General features: G+C 40.4%; 1 protein-coding gene across 1 annotated transcript in view; it reads right to left on the bottom strand.

Annotated features, from left to right (window-relative positions):
- DIP2B (disco interacting protein 2 homolog B) overlaps window positions 1–22,207 on the bottom strand; it is a 262,889-nt gene that overhangs the window by 87,410 nt on the left and 153,272 nt on the right. Inside the window, exons 4-5 of the mRNA XM_049783348.1 lie at window positions 14,049–14,174; window positions 1,850–2,062 (exon numbers count right to left, since the gene is read on the bottom strand). Coding sequence (XP_049639305.1) covers window positions 1,850–2,062; window positions 14,049–14,174 — 339 coding nt within the window. The remainder of the gene's footprint in view (window positions 1–1,849; window positions 2,063–14,048; window positions 14,175–22,207) is intronic.

Here is a 22,207-nt window from a genome sequence, read left to right as displayed (position 1 = left end):
CTTTATTTACATATAAAGTCTAGAAGGATATACTTTCAGTGTTATTACAGAAAGTAAATTCATAAGTTATTGTTCATATTTTTCATTTTCTTTTTTTCTTTTGGGTTTTTGGGCCACACTGGACAATGCTCAGGAATTACTCCTATCAGGCTCAGGGGATCATATGGGATGTCAGAGATCAAAGCTGGCAACATGCAATGCAAAAATCCTATACTCTGTATTAAAGCTTTGGCCTATATTTTCAAATTTCTGATTAAGAACATGAATTACTTCCTTCTGTCATAACGAACACTTGAAAGGCAATATTGTTGGAGAAAATGATTTTTATCCGTCTATAAAATGATACCTTTTCACAGTACTATAAAAAATCCAAGCTGAAGTAGTTAAAAGTTCAAATAAAGTGAACTAGTTTTAGTATAATATAGTTACCAAATAAAATTGTTCATTTTTAGACAAATGGAAATCAAACTTGACTGTTCTTTCTCCTCCCACATAGAAAAAGATAAATATGCTCATTTGTAGCTGTTGTGGAAGTTTAGTCAAGTACAGAACTAAGGGAAAAACCACCTATCAGATGCTGCCACCTGGATTTTTTAACATGGTAATCTTATCCTCAATTAGCTATTTTCTTTTAAAAATTATATGATTGGAAATGGGGGGAATAAAAACAATAAAAATAAAAATTACATTACATAGTTAAGCTGAAAATTTTTCACATTTTTATCTTCAAATGTCACTCAACAAAATCAAGATAGAATTTCAAGGTAAACAGACGGAGAGATAGCACAGCAGTAGTGCATTTGCCTTGCATGCAGCCAACCCAGGACAAACGGTGGTTCAATTCCCCGAATTCCATATGGTCCCCTGCGGCTGCCAGGGGCCATTTCTGACTGCAGAACCAGAAGGAACCCCTGAGCACCACTGGGTGTGACCCAAAAACTAAAAAAGAAGAAAAAGAAATTCAAGGTAACAGAGAAAGTTAGTTCACTGATAAGAAAATTAAGACATCAAAATGCAACTGAGATTGCTGAGGGAAAAATATAAAGAAGTATCACAAATATAATCAAATATGTTACTCAGTATGATATGGACCAACCAAATAAGAAATATAGATATCTGGCCTGTTATCTTTACCTGCAGATGTCACAAACTTTCAAAACACACATATACATATAGACATAAAGCAGAAGCAAGCAAAAAAAAAAAAAAAAAAAAAAAAAGCTAAACTCCATAAAGGAGAAATTGGCAGCAGAGAGCAGCTCGAAGTATCAACATCATCAGCCAGCACACTCCAGTAGTTGCAATAACACAGCAGCAATGACAATAAACCCAGTCTTTAAGCAAAAAGTAACAGGGTCCCACACATATTTGTCTGTGCAGAATTTGCTTAGGTTTCATGTGGTTTTGTTTGAGAGGCTGGAAAAAACATGTTATATATTAGCGAGTTACATATTTTGACATCTTTTAACACATGAAATATTCTTCAACAAGGATAAATCCATGCTAAGACTGGTATTATATCTTGCAGCTTGAGTATTGCTGATGGAAATAGCTATGGCTTCAGGTGCACCAATTAAGCAGATGATACCTTTGATTCCAAATGTATTGCTGGTGTTTCCTTATTTGCCTCATCAATAATCAGGTTGGTGTTCTTTTTGACTTTTTAGAAAATTTCCTGTTTTTTGATTTATCAATAGTATGAAACATTTATGTTCTTTCTCATTTTTTAGGATCTTTCTGACTCTTTTTTATGTCACTGAAAAAATCGATACCATTCATAAAATCCTTCCTGAATACAGGGAGCTAAAATGGAACATATTTGAGCTTTGTGGATAGAACCAGCTCCTACCTATTCGAGTATTGGCAAATACATCAGCTAGAGACCCACTGGTTCCTTTGACCTCTCCATGGGACAGCGTAGAAGATGCGGATGAAGAAGTGGACGATCCCTGAATGGAACGGTTGATCCAGGACTCAGCATTCTGTAAGCTCTGTTGCAAGGCAGCAGAGAGTGCAGCTTGGCGTCTTAGAGAACCCTCATCCTCAGAGGCAGAAGACGTGTCTGTGTGGAATTAGAAAAAAAGAAATTCTCCATCCTGCCTAAAAATGAGACCTTTTAGGTTCTTGCTTACTGATCACACATACAATTCTAACACCAGCAAAACATTCGCATACTTAAGGTAGCTTCAATATGTAAGCTATGTCAAGCATCTCAAGGAAGGGCCATGGACCAAGTTTGGAAAAGTAAAATAGCCTAAACTGTAGGTAATTTAAAGTTAATTTTAAAATCCTTTAAGAACACATATACTTCACTCACTTCTCTGTTTCTGAACTAGCTAAGTTTCTTATCCATTTATGTTCAAATAATATGTGCTTATATATCTGTATTAATATCAGCAAATTATTTGATAGGATCCAATTTTTATTCTGACAAGCACTTATTAGGACATTAAAGAAAGTTATCTTTGATACAGATATATAAAAACTTATATTTATAACTAATAAATTAAGTACCAGTGAACTAGTGCTGGGCTACTGATAAGAATAAAGGCTTAAGTCTAGAGGCTTTCTTGGTTTTAATAGAAAGGCCAGTTAGAGGGTACAGGTAAGCTATCCAAACATGGCAGAAGGCGCAGATCTGTACTTCTTTCAGTTCTCAGTTGGAGAGAATGGTGAGAAAGTCACTGATGTCTGTATTTAGCCTGGCTCTGACTTCAGGAAAACAAGGTTTAAATTAGAAATGCATGCTGAAAAAAGTATTTTTAAAGAAAAGTTTAACCAAATATAGAATAGATGAGAAGCAGGAGTAGGGATATATTCCAAGCATCTAAGCTAACAAGGCATTCAAGTTAAAGGTCTGATGTGGAATCTTCTAAATGACTGGGGAGGGGGGATAACTTTTGATTTATGAACCAACTTTCACTCAATTTTTAAAAAATTATTTCTGTCAAACATGTTTCTCTAACTTGCAAAAATTAAAAGGAAGGTAGGTCTATGTGATTAACTTGCTAGAATACTGCAAGCACCCAACAGTGGAAGTCTGAAACATGTAAGACTAACTCTTTGATCTAAGAGTTATATTTTACAGAGCCCAGCAAGAGAAAACTACAAATAATGACTATATCCTTGCTTCTTACTCTGACCTACCTCCAACTTATTATCTTACAGTGAAGCAGACAGGAGAGTCAAGACCACTGTTCTGTTTATTACAATGCAAAAAAACCTGTACTGAGTGTTGGGATCTGTTAGGTTTCAAGGATTCTAATCTGTATAAGTCCTTCTGAGTCTACAAGCATCCTAAAAAAGACCTAGTCTAGTGTAGAAGACAAAGCCCCACAGGAATGCTATAGACATAAAGAAAAGGGTTCTGAAGGAAGTCAAAACAAAGACTTCTAAATAAAGCAAAGACCCTGAGAAGGTAAGGGGCAGAAAGTGTCTAGCCCCCAAAGGTTTGATAAAGCAGGAGGTTCTTTGAAAGGTAAAAGAGACCTTTAAAAAGGTATTTTATACCCAACCCAAAGTCAACAACAATAGAATCAAGAACCCAATCTACAACAAACTATACCCAAAAGTTAGCAGTCCAGGGGGCAAAGGATGGAGGTTTGGGATGCATGCAGGGAATAGGGGTGGAGGGTGGTCAACAACGGTGGTGGGAAATGCCCTAATTCACTGTCACTATGTATCTTAAGTATAACTGTGAAAGACTTGTAATTCACCTTGGTCACAACAAAAATTATTTTTTAAAAAATGTATTTTAGGGGCCAGAGAGATAGCATGGAGGTAAGGCATTTGCCTTACATGCAGAAGGACGGTGGTTCGAATCTTAGCATCCCATATGGTTCCCTGAGCCTGTCAGGAGCGATTTCTGAGCGTAGAGCCAGGAGTAACCCCTGAGCACTGCCGGGTGTGACCCAAAAACAAAAGTATTTTAAAGAAAATAAAGAGCTAGAGAAATGATACAGCAGGGATAGTACTTGGCTTGCATATGGATGAACTGGGTTCTAGCCTCAGCATATAATATGGTCCTCTAAGGCTGACCAGGAGTGATCCCTGAATGCAGAGCCAGGAGTAACCTCTGGTCACTACCAGTGTGGTCCAAAATAATTAACAGTGCATCTGTGACCTTTTATTTAAAAGACTGTATTATAAAATTTCAGAAACTTTTACCCCTGTCTTTGGAGACAGATATCTGTCTTTTCAAGTATATCATAAAGAAGGAGGGTGGCTTTCAAGTAAATCTGACTCTTGGGATATGTATTTTCTGACTCTCACAGAATCCATGTGATCTGTGCAGCATCATTTCCTTTAATTTATGTAAGTTAGAATAAAACAATTTCAAGAGACAGTAAAGCCACTATTTTTATTAGTAGGTTTATAAAAAATGGCTTCAATTATGTTCTCTATTGAATCAATTATATAATTGGGTGTATTTTTTTCAATTCAATTACTTCATCTGCGCTAGTAATTGAGTGTTTGGTGACTTGGCATATGATTGCTTGGAAAAGTAACTGAGGGAAAAAGGCCTTAATGTCCATCTACATTTGAAATATGGGTCCACTACTTACAAGCTATGTGACATGAGGATTAAAATTACCTACTTGAGAAGGCTGCTAGCTTGTTCACCTATTTATCAATGCCAACCTTTACAACAATAGGAATTTAATAATAAGCAAGATGATACAGTTTAGGCCGGAGCAATAGCACAGCAGGTAGGGTATTTACCTTGAATATGGCTGACCTGGGACCGACCGGGTTTGATGCCCGGTACCCCATATGGCCCCCGATCCTGCCAGGAGCGATTTCAGAGCACAGAGCACAGCAGTACCTCTGGCCACCACCAGGTGTGGCACAATCCCCTTCTCCCCCGAAAAAGATGAATCAGTTCTTGCTCTGAAATGACTTTAGAATCTTACAGGAGTGCAGGGGAAGTACCCAAGGACTTGCGATCTAAACCATGGTAAGAAGAGTAAAAGGAATTAGTAATGAGGGGCATAAAGATGGCAGAGTGAAAAGTTAGAGAGAGAAAACATGCGACAAAGCTGCAAAGAGCTCAAAGCAAGGCAAATCTGAAGATCTAAAAATGTGAGTAGTTGCAGTGACAGATACAAAATTGGTAGCAATGAACAAAGAGGCTGTGGAAAGAGTACTGGGTTGCAAGAGCCACAGAAAATATGCTAAGCAAATCTCTTTGTTCTAACTACAAAAGGGGCCTATAAAAATCAAGACAATGTACAGATAGCACCCTGAGCAGTAATTTCTACCAGCTGGCCATTAAGTATTAGCTCCCTTCTCTTTCTGGAATAAAACCTGCCCCAAAGTAGCTCACAGACCAAAACTGTAAATCAAGCAAATCTTAAAGGTGCTTATGTTTTTTTATTTGCCTTTTTGTTTGTTTTGGGTCCACGCCCAGCTAGCTCAGGGGTTACTCCTGGCTCTGAGCTAAAGGTGGCTCCTGATGGTGCTTGAGGGACCATATATTGCTGGGGATCAAACCTGGGTTGGTCGTGTGCAAGGCAAACACCCTTCCTGCTGTACTATCACTCCAGCCCTGATTATGATTATTTGTGAGCTGTTTTGTTTTACAACAAAAACTGTCATGTAGAAGTGCTATGAACACTAAACATAATACTAAACACGAATACTAAACATAAAAGAACAAAGTCTGCTTTCATTCTTTTGGGGGGGTAGTTCATCCAGCAGCACTCAGAACTTATACCTGGCTCTGTGTCAGGATACAAGAGAGCAGCTTCATGCAGGACAAACACCCAACAAAATCTCCAGACTCTAAGTCCATTTTCTAAGCTCTTCTATAAATGGATATAATAGGTCTATACAATATAAACCCATTTAAAAATCTGATTTAGGGGCTGGCAGGTGGCACTAGAGATAAGGTGTCTGTCTTGCCAGCGCTACCTAGGACGAACTGCGGTTTGATCCCCCGGCGTCCCATCTGGTCCAAGCCAGGAGCGACTTCTGAGTACATAACCAGGAGTAACCCGAGCGTCACCAGGTGTGGCCCAAAAACCAAAAAAAAAAAAAAAAAATCTGACTTGGGGGATGAAGAAAGTACTGTGGTTTAAGGTGCTTTCCTAGCATGTGGTCAAATCTTCTGCAGTCACTGACACTGATGGTTCCTTGAACACATCTCAGAGGAATGGCTCAAACCACCTATCTCATCTTTGTAAAACCTACACCTGGTTTGCTATTAGTTTGTAACTGATGTGAGTTTAACATGGCATTATTTAGGCTTTTTTTTTTGGGGGGGGGGGGTCACACCTGGCAGCACTCATGGTTTACTCCTGGCTCTACACTCAGAAATTGCTCCTGGCAGGCTTGGGGGACCATATGGGATGCCAGGATTCGAACTACTGTCCTTCTGCATGTAAGGCAAATGCCCTACCTCCATGCTATCTCTCCAGCCCAACATGGCATTATTTAATAGTGATTACCAGAAGTCTAAAATTCATTTATAATGATTAGGAAAAATAAACAATTAGCTTACCCATTTTCAGAAGGAAATTGCTCTTAATTGCTACAACACTTTTAGTTTATAGCCATGAATAGACTGATTCATGTTTTCTTTTTTTTTTTTTTGATTCATGTTTTCTTAATGTAAATACTCTAAATAAAAATTCTTTTTTTTTTTTGAGGGGGCCACACCCTGTGACGCTCAGGCTATGTGCTCAGAAATTGCTCCTTGCTTGGAGGACCATATGGGACGATGGTGGATTGAACTGTGGTCCGTCCTAGGCTAGTGTGGGCAAGGCAGATAAGATGCCTTACTGCTTGCACCACTGCTCCGGCCCCTATAAATAAAAATTCTTATTTGAAAATTTTAGACATGACTATCACCTATCTATTCCAATCCTGGGCATTCAAGAGAAATAAAACAATGTATTTATTTAAAGTCTTACTTGCTTCATGAATATTCAGAGGAGCTTCTATATAATAGTAAAATCTGGAAAACAATTCAAATGTCCATGAACAACTCAATAAATAAATTGTAGTACTGGTTATAATGGGACAGTACTCAGTAAGAACAGGAAGGTAGTAGTCCTGGGGGCCAGAGAAATAGAACAGCAGTAGGTTGTTTGCCTTGCATGTGGCCAACCTAGGAGGAACCTGGTTCGGTTCCCGCCATCCCTTATGGTCCCCCAGCATGCCAGGGGTGATTTCTGAGTGCAGAAGCCAGGAATGACCCTTGAGCGCCACTGGGTGTGGCCCAGAAACCAATCAATCAATCTTTGAATCAGTAAATAAATCCAGTTAAAAAAAAAAAGTACTCCTACTGACAGGCATAGCAGCATGGATCAAAGTAATCATGCCGAGTGGCAGAAGTCCTATAGGTGAACAACTCAATAGTTTTATTTATATAGGATTCTAGAAAATAAAAACTAATGTACACTTCAAAAAAACAGGTCACCTCACAGGGATGGGGAAACCTAAGATTACAAAGGGATCATGAAGAACTTTGAGACATAGAATAAGTTCACTATCTTACTTGTGTTGATGGTTTGTTTTACTAAGTCCAAACTAAGAAAACACACATTTTGAATACATATTGTTTATTATGTATATCAGTTTTATTTCACTAAAGATGGGAAAAAACAAATTCAAAAAGCTTTGTTGGAGGTAACATGATGCCACAAAATAGCAGCACTTAAGAATCAGTCATTCACTACTGCCTGAAGTAAAACAAGACCCTGGGAAGAGAGTATCGACAGCAAGATTCAGATACCAAAGACAAAAGTAGTTCTGTTTAGAACAGTAAGTGAGTCAAGACTCACTGAAAGGATAAACTCATCCTAATGACTACCATGTCACATAACCAAAGCTAGGTAACAGGAGGTGACAATACGTAGGAATTTCAATGCACAAAATTAAGGAAATGAAACAAGCGCAATTAGTGTAAGAAATTCCAGTGCAGAAGAAAAATGTTTCTCAGTTGAGTAGAAAAATGTTTCTCAGTTGAGTAGAGTGGAAGGGATAGTGTCATGCAGAAAAACGATATTTTATCTTGTAACTGTCAGTCAGGGGGAACTAAGGACTTCCAGTAATACCTTAATAAGAGGCCAAGGGCATTTCTATGTACACAGGAAAAGAGTATAAAGTTTCAGAAGGTTAATATTTAGAGATCGAAGTGATAGCAGAGAAGTAAAAGCATATATAGAAAAGATCAAAAGGTACGTTCTGGAAGCAGGCCAATGTAAACCTATCTTGTAAACCTACCTTACAAATTCTTAACTTGACCTAACATAAAACCACCAAGGTGGGTAAAGATTCACCAGACGGGGGGGGGGGGGGGAGGGAGATTCACCAGACAAGGGTTAGGGACTTTCAGAACTACAATAGTCTGTGTATACAAGGGAGCCTAAAATCACTATGGAAGTCTAATTGACAGAATATCCATGAGTTAGACTTAAACTGAGATTATTCCGGGTCATTCTATCTTTTTTCCTTTTTCCATTTATTTAATCTATCTTTTTTTTTCTTTCAGGCCACATCCAGAGATGCTCAGGGGTTACTCTTGGTTCTTCACTTAGGAATTAATCCTTGTGGTGCTCAGGGGGACCATATGGGGTGCCAGATATTGAACATGGATCGGCTATATGTCAGGCAAGTGCCCTACTATCTCTCTAGTGCTGTACTATCTCTCTAGCCCCATGATCATTCTATCTAAAATGAATCTTCAAACACTGTTCTAGTTGGTTACAGTTTATCTAGCATTTGTAAAGAGAAATTTTGTTATCAATTTAACTCCACAGTTAGAAACTGCCTACTAATTAACTGTCAGTCATTGTTCATAAACCATACTACTACTACTGGCTATCTGCTCAGAAATAGCTCCTGGCAGGCACGGGGGACCATATGGGACACTGGGATTCGAACCAACCACATTAGGTCCGGGATCATCCAGCTGCTTGCAAGGCAAACACCGCTGTGCTATCTACAACTAATTTCTACTAAATTCAAATTACCTGACTAATCTGTGTTTAGGATTATACACTCTCAGGTTGTAATAACTGATTTGTTTGGAGCACCCATTTTACTTCCATACTAACATAGGAATTATTTAAGAAAAGATTTTCCAGAGATTGGAGCAATAATATAGTGGGTAGGCACTTGTCCTGCATGTAGCCAACTTAGATTAGGTCCCTGGCACCTCAACCCTGCCAGCAGTGATTCCTGAGCACAGAGTCAGGAGTAAACCCTGAGCACTGCCAAGTTTGGCCCCTAAACAAAACAAAAGATTTCCCAATTATGACATTTTAGCCAGAATCAAGAGGGCACAAGGACATACTCAGAAAGTATATTTAGAATGTATAAAACACTGGATTCAATCCCTGGCATTGATTCTAAGAAAAGGGTAGAGGGCATTGACTTTGGGCAAATATCTTAGTATTAACCTGTTGAACATATTTGTTTCCTCATCTCTAATGAAATCTGCTCTTCCTATTTCCAAGTGCTTGAAGGAACAGGAGGCAAGGCTGGTCATTAGCACAGTGTGATGAACTGAGCTCTATAAAGCATTACTAGAGCATATTAAAAGTATAAAAAAAAGTATAATAATATTATTGGGGCCAAAGAGATAGCACAGCTATAGGGCATTTGCCTTGCATGCAGCTGACCTGGGAGGTACCCAGTTTGATTCCTGGCATCCCAGATGGTCTCCAGCCTGCCAGGGGCGATTTCTGAATGCAGAGCCAGCAATATCCCTCACTCCCCCACCATCCCCGCCCTCCTGGGTGGGACCAAAAACCAATCAATAGTTAAAAATGGTATAATAATATTATTATCTGTGCAAGGCATCATATTCTTTTTTTGCTCTATTATTTTCATATATAGCAGACCAGAGAAGTAAATATCTCTTTGCCTGGTTATACAAAGAGCCCTAAGAAAGACAGACATCTACAATAAAACTTTATTCTAGCCAAGCAAGCTTATGATATTTGGGTATTGAACCTATGGCCTCACACATGGCAGTCATGTATTATACTAATTGAATTATATCTCAACCTAGCAGTCATTCTAACAGCTGCTTCAAACCTCATTTTTAAAAAGTCTATAATCAGCAATAATTAAAGTCAATTTTCTTGACTTTAAGCACTTTTCTAAGCTTCAGTATTTCAGGAGCTAACAGCAATTTTTCAAATAAAAACCCTCCTGCCATCCCTGGGTTAAGTATAATAGGTTTGGGGAGACAGTAGTAGAGGAGTAAAGCACACCTGGAAGAAGGCAGTCAAGTCCCTGGCCAGTATCTCTCACAACCTAAAGAGAACAGAATTCAAATCTCACTGGGAACAACCCTGTATACCATCCCCTATAATGAAAGATGATAACAGAAGCTTTATGACACAGTAGTCTCACATTCCCTCATATATGAGCACATGATCTGAGTTCTGCTTGAGCTGATAGCTGAATGAAAAAAATCAAGATCTATCTCAATGTGGGGACACAGTGAGAAATCACTATCAAGGTGCTCTTAATGTTTCCTCAAGTACAGAGAGATTTCTACTGAATAGCAATCCTCTTCCTAAAAACACAGGAAGGCTTCACAGAACAACAAATGGAGATTCTATTAATCAAGGACAGCTTTTAGGAAAGAGGGGTATATTTTTACAATCACGAAATTATTAGAACAAGTAAGGTGATTTGGGGATGGCACAGTAGGGAGGGTTTGGGCTGCACTCAGTGGTACTGGGGGGCTATTCCTGGCTCTATGGTTACTTCCTAGTGGTGTTCAGGGGCCCAAACAATTCAAGGTAAAAGGGGGGGATTTAGCAAGGACCAGCCACCAGTGCTACCTCTCTGGTCCCCCCCACCAAAAAAAAAAACTCCATGTGGAAAACAAATAAGGTGATAGGAACAGTTTGCTTCATAAATAAGGCTATAGCAGGGCAGAACCTCAGTGTTTGTAAATACAAAGGCCTATAATGAATGCTGAAAAACTAGGGTCTCTTTCAGCAATGAATAGTCTTGATTTGATTTTAGAGTTGGTAAATTTCCCCTGGGCATTGACTTTTGCAAAAGGGTGATAAAGAAGGTTTCCATTCCTTCTGAGCATTCTCAAGATCCTTTGCTGCACTTTCACATTTGATTTGAGGTCATGAGAGTAGACTAGTTACTTGGAAGCTGTGTCTCTTCAATAAGAGATAAGGACAGGATTGTTTCTAAGAACTGTGAGGCTACTGCTCTCTACCCTTTGCCATTTATTACAATTGAACCCTTTGCTGCACTGCAACAGGATCTGCCAAAAAAGAACTAGCTACGAAACTGAGGGCCCCCTTTGTCTAGAAGCACTAATGCAGAAGGGAAACTATCCAAGATTTTGTGTGAGTGGGCTTGAAGTATGCACGCTTGTAGATACAAAATGCCTTATTGTGATGGTCTGCTAGAGATATTCTGTGTTACAATTTAAGAAACACTTGAAGCCACAGAGCTGTTTCTTTTTCAGACATACTGACATCACAGATGCAGAGGGAAAAAAAAGCACACACAGTAATGAGCCCCCAGACTTTCCAAATTCTGATTATTAGGTAAAACCTGGGAGAAAATTATTAACATAAACCTAGACTGAGAATAGGGTCAGTAGGAAAAGCACTATTAGACAACTATGAAAAAGTTAACTACAATAATGTAATCTTACTTGAAATCTCTCCAAAGTCTTTATATCAAAACAGTATGGAGAAATTTTTTTTGGGGGGGCACACCCTCAGCGCTCAGGCTTACCCCTGGCTTTGTGTTCAGAAATCACTCCTGGCAGGCGCGGGGGACCATATGGGATGCCGGGATTAGAACCAACACCAGTTCTGGATCGGCCACTTGCAAGGCAAACGCCCTACCACTGTGCTATCTCTCCGGCCCCAGTATGGAGGACTTTTGCCCCTTCCCAAAGATTTCATTATCAGTAATATGAAAGTAAGGAGACAGACACTCTACCATCTCTGAAATTCCTTTATATTTACGATTAGAGAGAGCTTTAAAAATTAAACACCTTGGAAAAGATTCTGAATAAAAAAGACCACTAGAGTTGTTCTTAACATATAAATTATAATTCTTAAATTTACTTTCAAGGAAAGTAAGAATACCATGTCTGAGGATTAACAGTAAAAATGAAGGGAGGATGACACTTAGTTCCTGCTATTCTTGTGACCCTATTCAAAAGTGAATTCTTGGGAATGGAGATGTGACAGAGTATATATTTCACATATATAAAGTCCTGAATTTGATCCCTGACATCACATAGACACAAAAAGTAGATTCTTAACACTACATAAATATAAAATACATTAACATGCATACATAACACACAATCACTTTTTTCAGATCAAGTATAACTTTGTACAATTGTTCTCCCATCCTCTTTAATAACAAAACTTTATCCCAGATTCACTTACTCTAAAGACTAGTAGAGATAAAAGCATCTAACTTGGGAATAAAAAAATTAAGAAAAAATGTAAAGCATAATATTTTGGAAGAATAAAAATATTTATCCAGGGGCCAGAGTGATAGTACAGCAGTAGGGTATTTGCCTTGCATGTAGCCGACCCCAGGGACAAACCTGGGTTTGATTTCCAGCATCCCACATGGCTCCCTTAACCTTCGAGGAGTGATTTCTGAGCACAAAGCCAGGAGTAACCCCTAAGTGCTGCCGGGTGTGGCCCAAAAACCTAAATAAATAAATGTTTAAAATATATATATTTATCCAGTACAAATTAGGGGACACAGTTCCCAGTGATACTCAGCCAACTGGACTGTGGCTCAGTGTTAGGACTATAGGAGGTGATGCTGCTCAGAGCCTATGGTGCTGGGGCCCACAAGGTTTCTCGGATCACTCTGGTGCTGCTCAAGCCCATGTAGTGCTGGGGGTCAAAAATGGAGCAGTTGGAGCTGAAGAGATAGCATGGATGTAGGGCGATTGCATTGCATGCAGAAGGACAGTGGTTCAAATCCTGGCATTCCATATGGTCCCCCAAGCCTGTCAGGAGTGATTTCTAAACATAGAGAGCCAAGAGTAACCCCTGAGCACTGCTGGATGTGACTCCCCCCCTCCCAAAAAAAAAGGGAGCAATTGATCCCAGTCATTAGCTAATCCTTGTACTATATCCTCAGACCACCGAATTGTTTTATACTCTAAGTTTTATTTTATTTCTTAGGTATGGGGTGGGGGGTTAAGGAATGGGGATAGAGTTAGGCCCAATTTAGCGGTGCTCAGGGCTTTTTTCCGGTTATGAGCTCAGGTGTCTCTCAGGTGACGGTGCTTGAGGTGCTGAGGATGAAATTAGGGTCAGCTCCATGCAAGCACCATATCTCCTGCACTATTTCTTTGGCCTTATAGCCTAAGTCTTAGCCTGTAGCCGATATGTGTTTAAGATTACATGAGTTTGGGAGTTATAATAAGAAAATTCAAGAAATTCAGAACAAAAAATAAGTCTTATTAATTTTACTCTTGGGGGTCGGAGAGACAGCACAGCGGTAAGGCGTTTGCCTTGCATGCAGGACAGTGGTTTGAATCCCGGCATCCCATAAGGTCCCCCGAGCCTGCAGGGGGCGATTTCTGAGCATAGAGCCAGGAGTAACCCCTGAGCGCTGCTGCGTGTGACCCAAAAACCAAAACCAAAACCAAAAACAAACCACAAAACAAAAAAGATAGTACTCTTAAGACTAATTTTTGCCTATTGTTTTCTATGTGGCAGGAAAAAAAATCTGGGGCCAGAGAGATAGCACAGCGGTGTTTGCCTTGCAAGCAGCCGACCCAGAACCTAAGGTGGTTGGTTCGAATCCCGGCGTCCCATATGGTCTCCCGTGCCTGCCAGGAGCTATTTCTGAGCAGATAGCCAGGAGTAACCCCTGAGCACCGCCGAGTGTGGCACAAAAACAAAAACAAAAACAGGAAAAAAAAAAATCTGTCCTCTTCCAGGTCTATCTATCTACTTCTGATGCTAAGAAGAAAGTTTTGGCTTCTTCCTTAGGAAAGAAAAAGTGTAGGTTATTTCGGGAGCATCAACAAAACAACTGTCAGAGAGAAGAGGTTTTGATAAACCTACCAGGAGGTGTGCAGGCATCTGCAGGAGACTGGACAAATGTGGATCGTCTTTTGGTTGGCATGGGCAAAGCCATTTTTTGCTCTTTATGCTTTGCCAGTGCAGCCTGAACTGCTTCTGTGTGGATATCTGAAAAACAAAACATTTACATTAATTTACATGTATTAATTACCTTTGGCAGGTGGAAGGGCAGAGATTGGAACCCTATGCTGGCACTAAGAGGCTCTTCTTAGCATTATGCTCAGGAGCGATCACTGTTGGGGTGGGGGGATCATATGCAGAGCAGAGGAACTGAACCAGAGCCAGGAAATGAGAATGAAGTGCCTCTGTTTCTAAACTATCTCTCTGGCCCAATTAGCTCCTAGCTTTTAGAGTGTATACTTCAGTTGACTGATGAATCTCTGCCTCAATTACAAAAAAGGAAAAGGTCATTGCATTTTTTTCCTATTTACCACAATGTGATTTACCAAACTGTTCATAATACAATCATTTCAAGGTAGTAATTATGTGGCCAGTGTCCCCAATTTCCTATCCACCACACTAGCTGGCCCTCTGTGGGCGCAAACAAGTTTACTTCACATTGTTTGTTACAACACAAAGGCAAACAGAATTATCAGAAACAACTATATTATTATTATTATTTTGATTTTTGGGGCTGCATCTGGCTCTGTACTCAGTGGAAATCGGCCTCAAAAGATTTCAGCTCTCCAAGGCTTGAAGAGGAATCTCAAAATAAACATATTCAACAGAACTCCAGATTCTGAGCCACCAAACTACATTTTTACAAAAGAGGATCATATTGCACTATGTCTTTATATTCTGCTTTACTTTTTGAAATTCTTACCAATAAAAGCTTATGGAGGTAGAAGAGAGCTGAAGTGGATTCCTAGTTCACAGCAAGGAATCTCTCATTATCTCAAGGAGAGGCTCAAACTCCCATTAAAGGCCTGTTGTACAATGTCATATAAGTATATCCCTGTAAGCTCTGGAAAAACCAGGGCCTTTTGGGGGGCAGGCAGCCAACACTGCAGTCCTAAAGCCAAGTCAAGCAAAGTCTCCAGGACCTTCAAAGTAATTTCCTCCAACCCTCCCTACATGCGTTCCCTCTCTATACGCATCTAGGTTGCTACTTTGCATCTCTGACCTACCCAAGCTATGGAGGTAGCCTAAATTGTTCATAACCAAAAGACCTGCACTAATATAACTATAAACATTTTTCTGTATGAACACAGATCTATGCCATCATTTTATATGGGTTGCTTGGTATGTCACTGTAAGAAAGCACCATCATTCATTTAAAATAAGCGAGTTTATATATTTGTGCTACTATTAATAACAAATATTCACAGTAAGAATGAAAGAAAAATGATCAAAACTGAGAAATTAAACATCGATTATCTAATTTACAACCCATACTCCAAGTTAGCCAACTGTAGCAATAGAACACTGCAGACTGCCTTCCCTTTTCCTAATATAAAATCCTAAATGCAATCTCATGTTCCACTTCAAGTTTGTGCCCTTTGCAGGAGGCCTGTACTCAGCACTTCTGATTCTGAGTTCAAGGATCATTTCTGGTTGTGCTCGAGGAACCACATGGTTTGCTGGAAATTTGAACCAGAGTCAGCTTCAAACATGACAATCAAGCCTTCCCCATACTCCCTCTCTGACCCTGTCCATGCCTTTTAACTGTCCTATAACCTGAAACATTTTCTCAATTGTTATCTATTACCTTGATATTTCCAGTTATTTTATAGAAAAGCCCTTAATTTTGCACTATTTGCAATTTTCTCATAATCAGATTTTGCATTTCAGTAGGAATGCTTTAGAAGTGTCTACTAGAAATTTAATGCACTGCCTCATTTGGTGACATCAGGTAATTTGTTAAGCACTTTAAACTGCTCTTCTTTCCTTTGTAATTAACAGTATTTGAGAAAATGTAAATCCTATTCATTTTTTTGTTTGTTTTGGGGCCTCACCTGGAGGTGCTCAGTGGTTACTCCTGGTTCTGCACTCGGGAATATAATCAGGAATCACTCCTGAAGGGCTCAGGAGACCACATAGGATGCTGGGAAATCAAACTTGGATTGGCTGCATGCAAGTCAAGTGCCCTACCTGCTGTGCTAATATTCTGGTCCCATGTAAATGGTATTCTTCAAACTATTACCTACTAGTTTTAGCAATCATTTATGACTAGTAAGCTCAATCATTACTACTATGGTTACATTATATTACTCCTATGTGTGTGGGTGAGTGACACCTGTTGGTGCCATGGGACCACATGGTGTCTGCAGATCGAACCTGTTTCACATTCTTTTGGACAGCCTTTGAGCCATCTCCCCAGCCTACCAATGGACCTATTATTTTCTAAATATCGATTGTTCTTTTTCTTTGTTTGTTTTGTTTTGTTTTCGGGCCACACCCATTTGATGCTCAGGGGTTACTCCTGGCTAAGCGCTCAGAAATTGCCCCTGGCTTGGGGGGACCATATGGGACGCCGGGGGATCGAACTGTGGTCGCAGTCCTTCCTTGGCTAGGCTTGCAAGGCAGACACCTTACCTCTAGCGCCACCTCAATTGTTCTTAATGAAATTTTATTCCCCCCTTTGTCATTGTTGTTATGATAAACTGGAGATTTACCACATATACATATAGGTGTGGTCATGATGCTGGAGGAGTTAATTGTGGTTTCTGCTAAGGGCTGAATCCCCTTTAGTTGTTTGTGTGCCTACAGTTTCTGGTGGCCAAACTAGTGGTGATGCTCATGCATATTCTGGTTTTAGTAGTCACTAGGGATTACTGTGATGTTCACAGGTGCGGTCATCAGGAGTTGCACTTCTTAGCTATGGTGCTTATACATCTTTGAATTGTAGTGCTCTCACACACATGCCTGTGGTGCAGCCAGAAAGCACTTGCAACCTTGGGGACTCCAAGGAGAATTTCCAAGGCCTTGTTTGCCACATGTGTCAGCACCAGTGACTGAACTCATGACTGTACATTACAAGGCAGGCCATCTTAGCCACTATTACTCAGGCCCCAATATGGACACATTGATTTCCATTTTATTTCACAACTATTTTATTATCATCACTTAATTTGATGCCCCTATTAGCTTACATTTTACCAATATAAGTCCCTTTAAACTGGTTTTTATATGTTCTTTTGACATAATTTCCAAACATTAAAAAATTTTCTTAGGGTCGGAGCAGTGGCGCAAGCGGTAGGGCATCTGCCTTGCACATACTAACCTAGGATGGACCACAGTTCAATTCCCCAGAATTCCCCGGCATCACATATGGTCCCCCAAGCCAAGAGTAACTCCTGAGCGTCACAGGGTTTGGCCCAAAAACAAAAACAAAAACAAACAAACAAACAAAAAAAGATTTCTTGTTTTCTGGCAAGATTCTCTGGGCCTCTCGCATATCAACTGTCTAGTTTCACCTAGTTCCATGACTTGGAAGAGAAACCAAACCAAAATCTGAAACTCTCAGGTACACTGGTCTTTGGGCTGAAAACTCTGGGGCATTCTGAGGAGGTGAGATGGGTTAAAACCCCACCCTAACAAAACCCCAGCAGCCACACCCATACCCTATAGCACTGGCAATTAACAGCTCAGCTTCACAGCTTCATGACTAATCATGAGAAGAGAAACCAAGCAGATGAAACTCTCAGATACACTGGTCTTCGGGCTGAAAACTCTGGGACTTTTTCAGGAGTAACAGGCAGCCTGTCTCCATTCCCTAATTTTTGCGGGAAGGCCCAGCATATTCACCTACACCTTACAATGGGCCCAGCTTCACGACTAATTTTGGAAGAGATGGCAAGCCAAAGAACTTTTAGTCATTCTTTTCCTGGAGTGCATGGCCACATCGGCAGCCATGCAACATCTCCAAATTTCACAATACTAAAAGCCTAGTAAGGACATAGCAAATTATATGGGAAAGTAGCATAGTGGTCCACGAAGCTCAATAAGTGAAAGCACCATAAAAGGCTAGACTAGCAACAAACAGCTCAGTAAATTCTTTTTTTTTTTTTTTTTTTTGCTTTTGAGCCACACTTGGCAGAGCTCAGAGTTACTCCTGGCTCTGTACTCAGAAATCGCTCCTGGCAGGCTCAGGGAATCATAGGATCCCAGGGATTGAACCCAAGTCTTCTCTGGGACAGGTCAGGTGTGTGCAAGGCAAGTACTCTATCGCTGTGCTATCACCCTGGGCCCAGCTCAGTAAATTCTTAATGACTTTAATAATACAGTTGTGAAATATAGCAACTTTCATTTTCTTTTACAGACTTTTTATAATACTCCTATTGGCCATTTTGTTGTAACAAGAAATTATTTTGTCTACTAAAGGGAAATGCTGGTGGGGAATAATTGGGAACACTGGTGGAGAGGAGGTCACACTGGTGGTGGGATTGGTGCTGAAATACTGAATGCCCAAAACAACGGTACAATTAACAGCTTTGTAAACCATGGTGTTTAAATAAAGTTGAGGGGAGGGGGAGGAGACCTTCCAGTATATGCTTGCTCCAGCACTGCTATTAGACATTTCTCTATGAAAATCAAAGTGCTAGTACTGTGGATAGGGGAGTTGCCTTGCACAGACAATCAAGGCTGGCATCCTATATGGTCTCCTTGAGCCCCACCATGAATAATCCCTGAGTACAGAGCCAGGAGTAAACCCTAAGCACAGTCAAGCGTGGCCCAAGAACTACCCTCAACCCAAAGGTATACATTCCTGAATCCATTCTCCCCTAATGGAGAACGGTACTTACCGTATTTATTCGAGTATAACGCGCACCATTAATTTTCAATTAAAAATCGGTATAAAATTTTGTTTCACACCAAGCATTGTAATTGACAAAAAAAGTTGTTGAACACGTGCAGCCATGATAAAAATCTTTTATTGACAATATAAACTGGTATAAACACAATACCGAAATAAAATTACCGATAGCAATATTTATTTAAAATGCTTCAAAGTCAGATTCATCATAAGATACACTGAAGAGTTGTTCCCATTCTTCTGAAGTTAATTTTTCATCAGTGTCCCAGTTGGGAGGAACATCTGTTTCTCCAGTTTCTTCGATTTCTTCTGAGTCTGAATTCCACAGCAGGTCGTCTTCTGTGCTGTCCAGTCTTCAAAAAACTCTTGATGATCATTTCTTTTGGTATGTCTTCCCAGGATGTTTTAACCCAGGATGTCACGAGAGATAGGCCAGGTTTCTTAAGGTTTTTTTTTTTCTTCACCCTCACGTACAGTACGTGGCTACAGCCCGGAAAAGGCACAGTGCGAACTCACAAATTCACCTGAGCCCTCATTGGACCAGCCGCCACTGCCACCCCACCCCAACCCCCGTTTATAACACACACCCAAACTTTGATTTCTTTTTTTGGTAGAAAATTTTTCGCATTATACTTGAGTAAATACAGTAGAAATGAAACTCTTAGAATGATTACTTTTTAGTTTCATTTTGTTTTTGGACCACACCCGGGGCACTCAGGGGTTATTCCTGGCTCTGCACTCAGAAATCACTCCTGGCAGGCTCAGGGGACCATACGAGATGCCGGGGATTGAATCTGGCACAGCTGTGTGCAAGGCAAATGCCCTACCCACCACACCATTGCTCTGGCCCCTAGAGTGATTAGTTCTATTGAGGTATCTTTCTCCTATTCTCTTTCAGGGTGTAAAGGAATAGAAATATAAATAGTCACACAAACATGTTTCTTTTTTTCTTTTGGTTTTTGGGCTACATACAGTGACACCCAGGTTACTCCTGGTGATGCGTTCAGAAATTGCTCCTGGCTTGGGAGACCATATGGGACGCCTGGAGATCGAAACGTGGTCCATCCTAGGCCAGCTGCGTGCAAGGCAAACGCCCTACTGCTGAGCCACTGTTCCGGCCCCAAACAAATATGTTTCTATTCAAATTAAAAAACTAAATTCAGGAGCTAGAGTAAGAGCAAAAGGCTTAGAATATATGCCCTGCATGAGGGAGATCAGTGTCTGATTCCTGGAACTAAATGGTCCTCTAAGCATTTCCAGGAATGTTTCCTAAGCTCTGAGCTAGGTTTCAATACCTGAGCACTGACCCACCCAAACAATAACAACAAAACGAATGAGTGCTTATTATTACCTCCAATTTCAATTTACTACCACAGAATTTATTCTAATCATCCCCCTTCTTCAGGTGTACCTTACCTTCACTAAATAGAAGAAACCCAGTTAACATTTATCTATATATTTTACTTATTCATTATAATAGACAAAATCATACAACTCACAGAAAAAGAATTTCAAAATTGTAATCCAGGTGCTGGAGCAGTAGTATAGCAGTAAGGAACTTGATTTTCATGTGGTCAACCCAGGTTCAATCCTGGCATCTCAAAAGTGAACACAGAGCAAGAAGTAAGTGCTGAACACCACTGAGTATGACCCCAAAAATGAAAAAAATAAAATCACAATTTCACATTGCTATAAAATGGTGTCGGGTCAGGAGTGACAGTACAGTAGGCAGGGTGCTTGCCTTGCATACTGCGGACTACACTTTGATCCCTGGCACACCATATAGAACCTTCAGAATCACCAGGAGTGATTCCTGAGTGTAGAGCCAGGGGCATGGCCAGGTGTGGCCCAAAAACTGGGGTAAAAATCGTCTATAAATAGATCTCACTATTTGCAGCTTTCTGGTTTTTTTAGGTGAAATACTGAGTTTATAAAAGATGGGTTGGGGCCGGAGAGATAGCATGAAGGTGGGGCATTTGCCTTGCATGCAGAAGGTCGGTGGTTCAAGTCCCAGCATCCCATATGGTCCCCTGAGCCTGCCAGGAGCAATTTCTGAGCGTAGAATCAGGAGTAACCCCTGAGTGCTTCCAGGTGTGACCCCCCCCAAAAAATAAATAATAAATAATAAATAAAAGTTATAGGTTAGGGGCCAGGGAGATAGCACAACAGTGGGGTGGCATTTGCCTTGTATGCAGCTGACCTGGGAGGGACCCAGTTCGATTTCTGGCATCCCATATGGTCCGCCAGGCTGCCAGGGTGATTTCTGAGTGCACAGCCAGGTGTAACCCCTGAGTGGCACTGGGTGTGGCCCCAAAACCAATCAATAAATCAATAAATAAAGTTTTAAAAAAAGTCATGGGTTAGAGTGCTGGAGCAATAGCAGAGCGGTAGGGCGTTTGCCTTGCAAGCAGCAGCCGTTCCGGACCAACCTGGGTTCGATTCCCATCATCCCATATAGTCCCCGGATTCTTGCCAGGAGTGATTTCTGAGCACAGAGCCAGGAGTAACCCCTGAGCATCACTGGGATGGCCTAAAACCCATAAACAAAAAAATAAATAACTTTACTTATTAAAAAATAAAAATAAGTTATGAGTTAGGAGATAGGAACATAGTTCACACATGTGGAACAAATGCTTCGCATGTTTAAGATCCTGAGTGCAATCCTCAGCACTCTCCTTCACTAAAACAAACAGAAGAAACAAAAAGCTATGGGCCAATATTTACCTCTTCTTTTTTTTTGTTTTTTGTTTTTTGTTTTGTTGTTGTTGTTTTTCGGGCCACACCCGTTTGATGCTCAGGGGTTATTCCTGGCTACACGCTCAGATATTGCCCCTGGCTTGGGGGGACCATATGGGACACCAGGGGATCGAACCGTGGTCCTTTCCTTGGCTAGCGCTTGCAAGGCAGACACCTTACCTCTAGCACCACCTCGCCAGCCCCTACCTCTTCTTTTGGCATGATTATAGTATTTATTGAATAATAACAAGTCAAGTTGTTTTTGTTCATTATTCCCTATGAACCTGAAAGTTTTCAGTAGCTCATTCAGAAAGGAGAGAACCAAAAGACATGTCAGATTCTGTCTCAGATGCAAGGAACCAGACCACTGATAAAGAATACAGAAGTTTCAAAAATAACACTGAAGAGGAGAAGGAGCGTGGCTCTGCTGGACCTGGGATGTACAAAATGCTGTTATCCAGAAACTTGCCAGGCTCTAATTGTGGGATGTGGCCTGTAAATGTTCCAACAACTCTCAAAAATAGACACCATCATGTATGATTGTATGTCTTTCTGGAATTTTATTAAATCAACTGTAAGAAATTATTGTACATGGACTCATTATCATTATTATAACAAGTCTCTTACTGACTTGTAATTACTAAATGTA

The sequence above is a fragment of the Suncus etruscus genome, chromosome 11 (genome assembly GCF_024139225.1).
Source record: "Suncus etruscus isolate mSunEtr1 chromosome 11, mSunEtr1.pri.cur, whole genome shotgun sequence".
Taxonomy (NCBI): domain Eukaryota; kingdom Metazoa; phylum Chordata; class Mammalia; order Eulipotyphla; family Soricidae; genus Suncus; species Suncus etruscus.
This window is presented reverse-complemented; position numbering and strand designations above follow the sequence as displayed.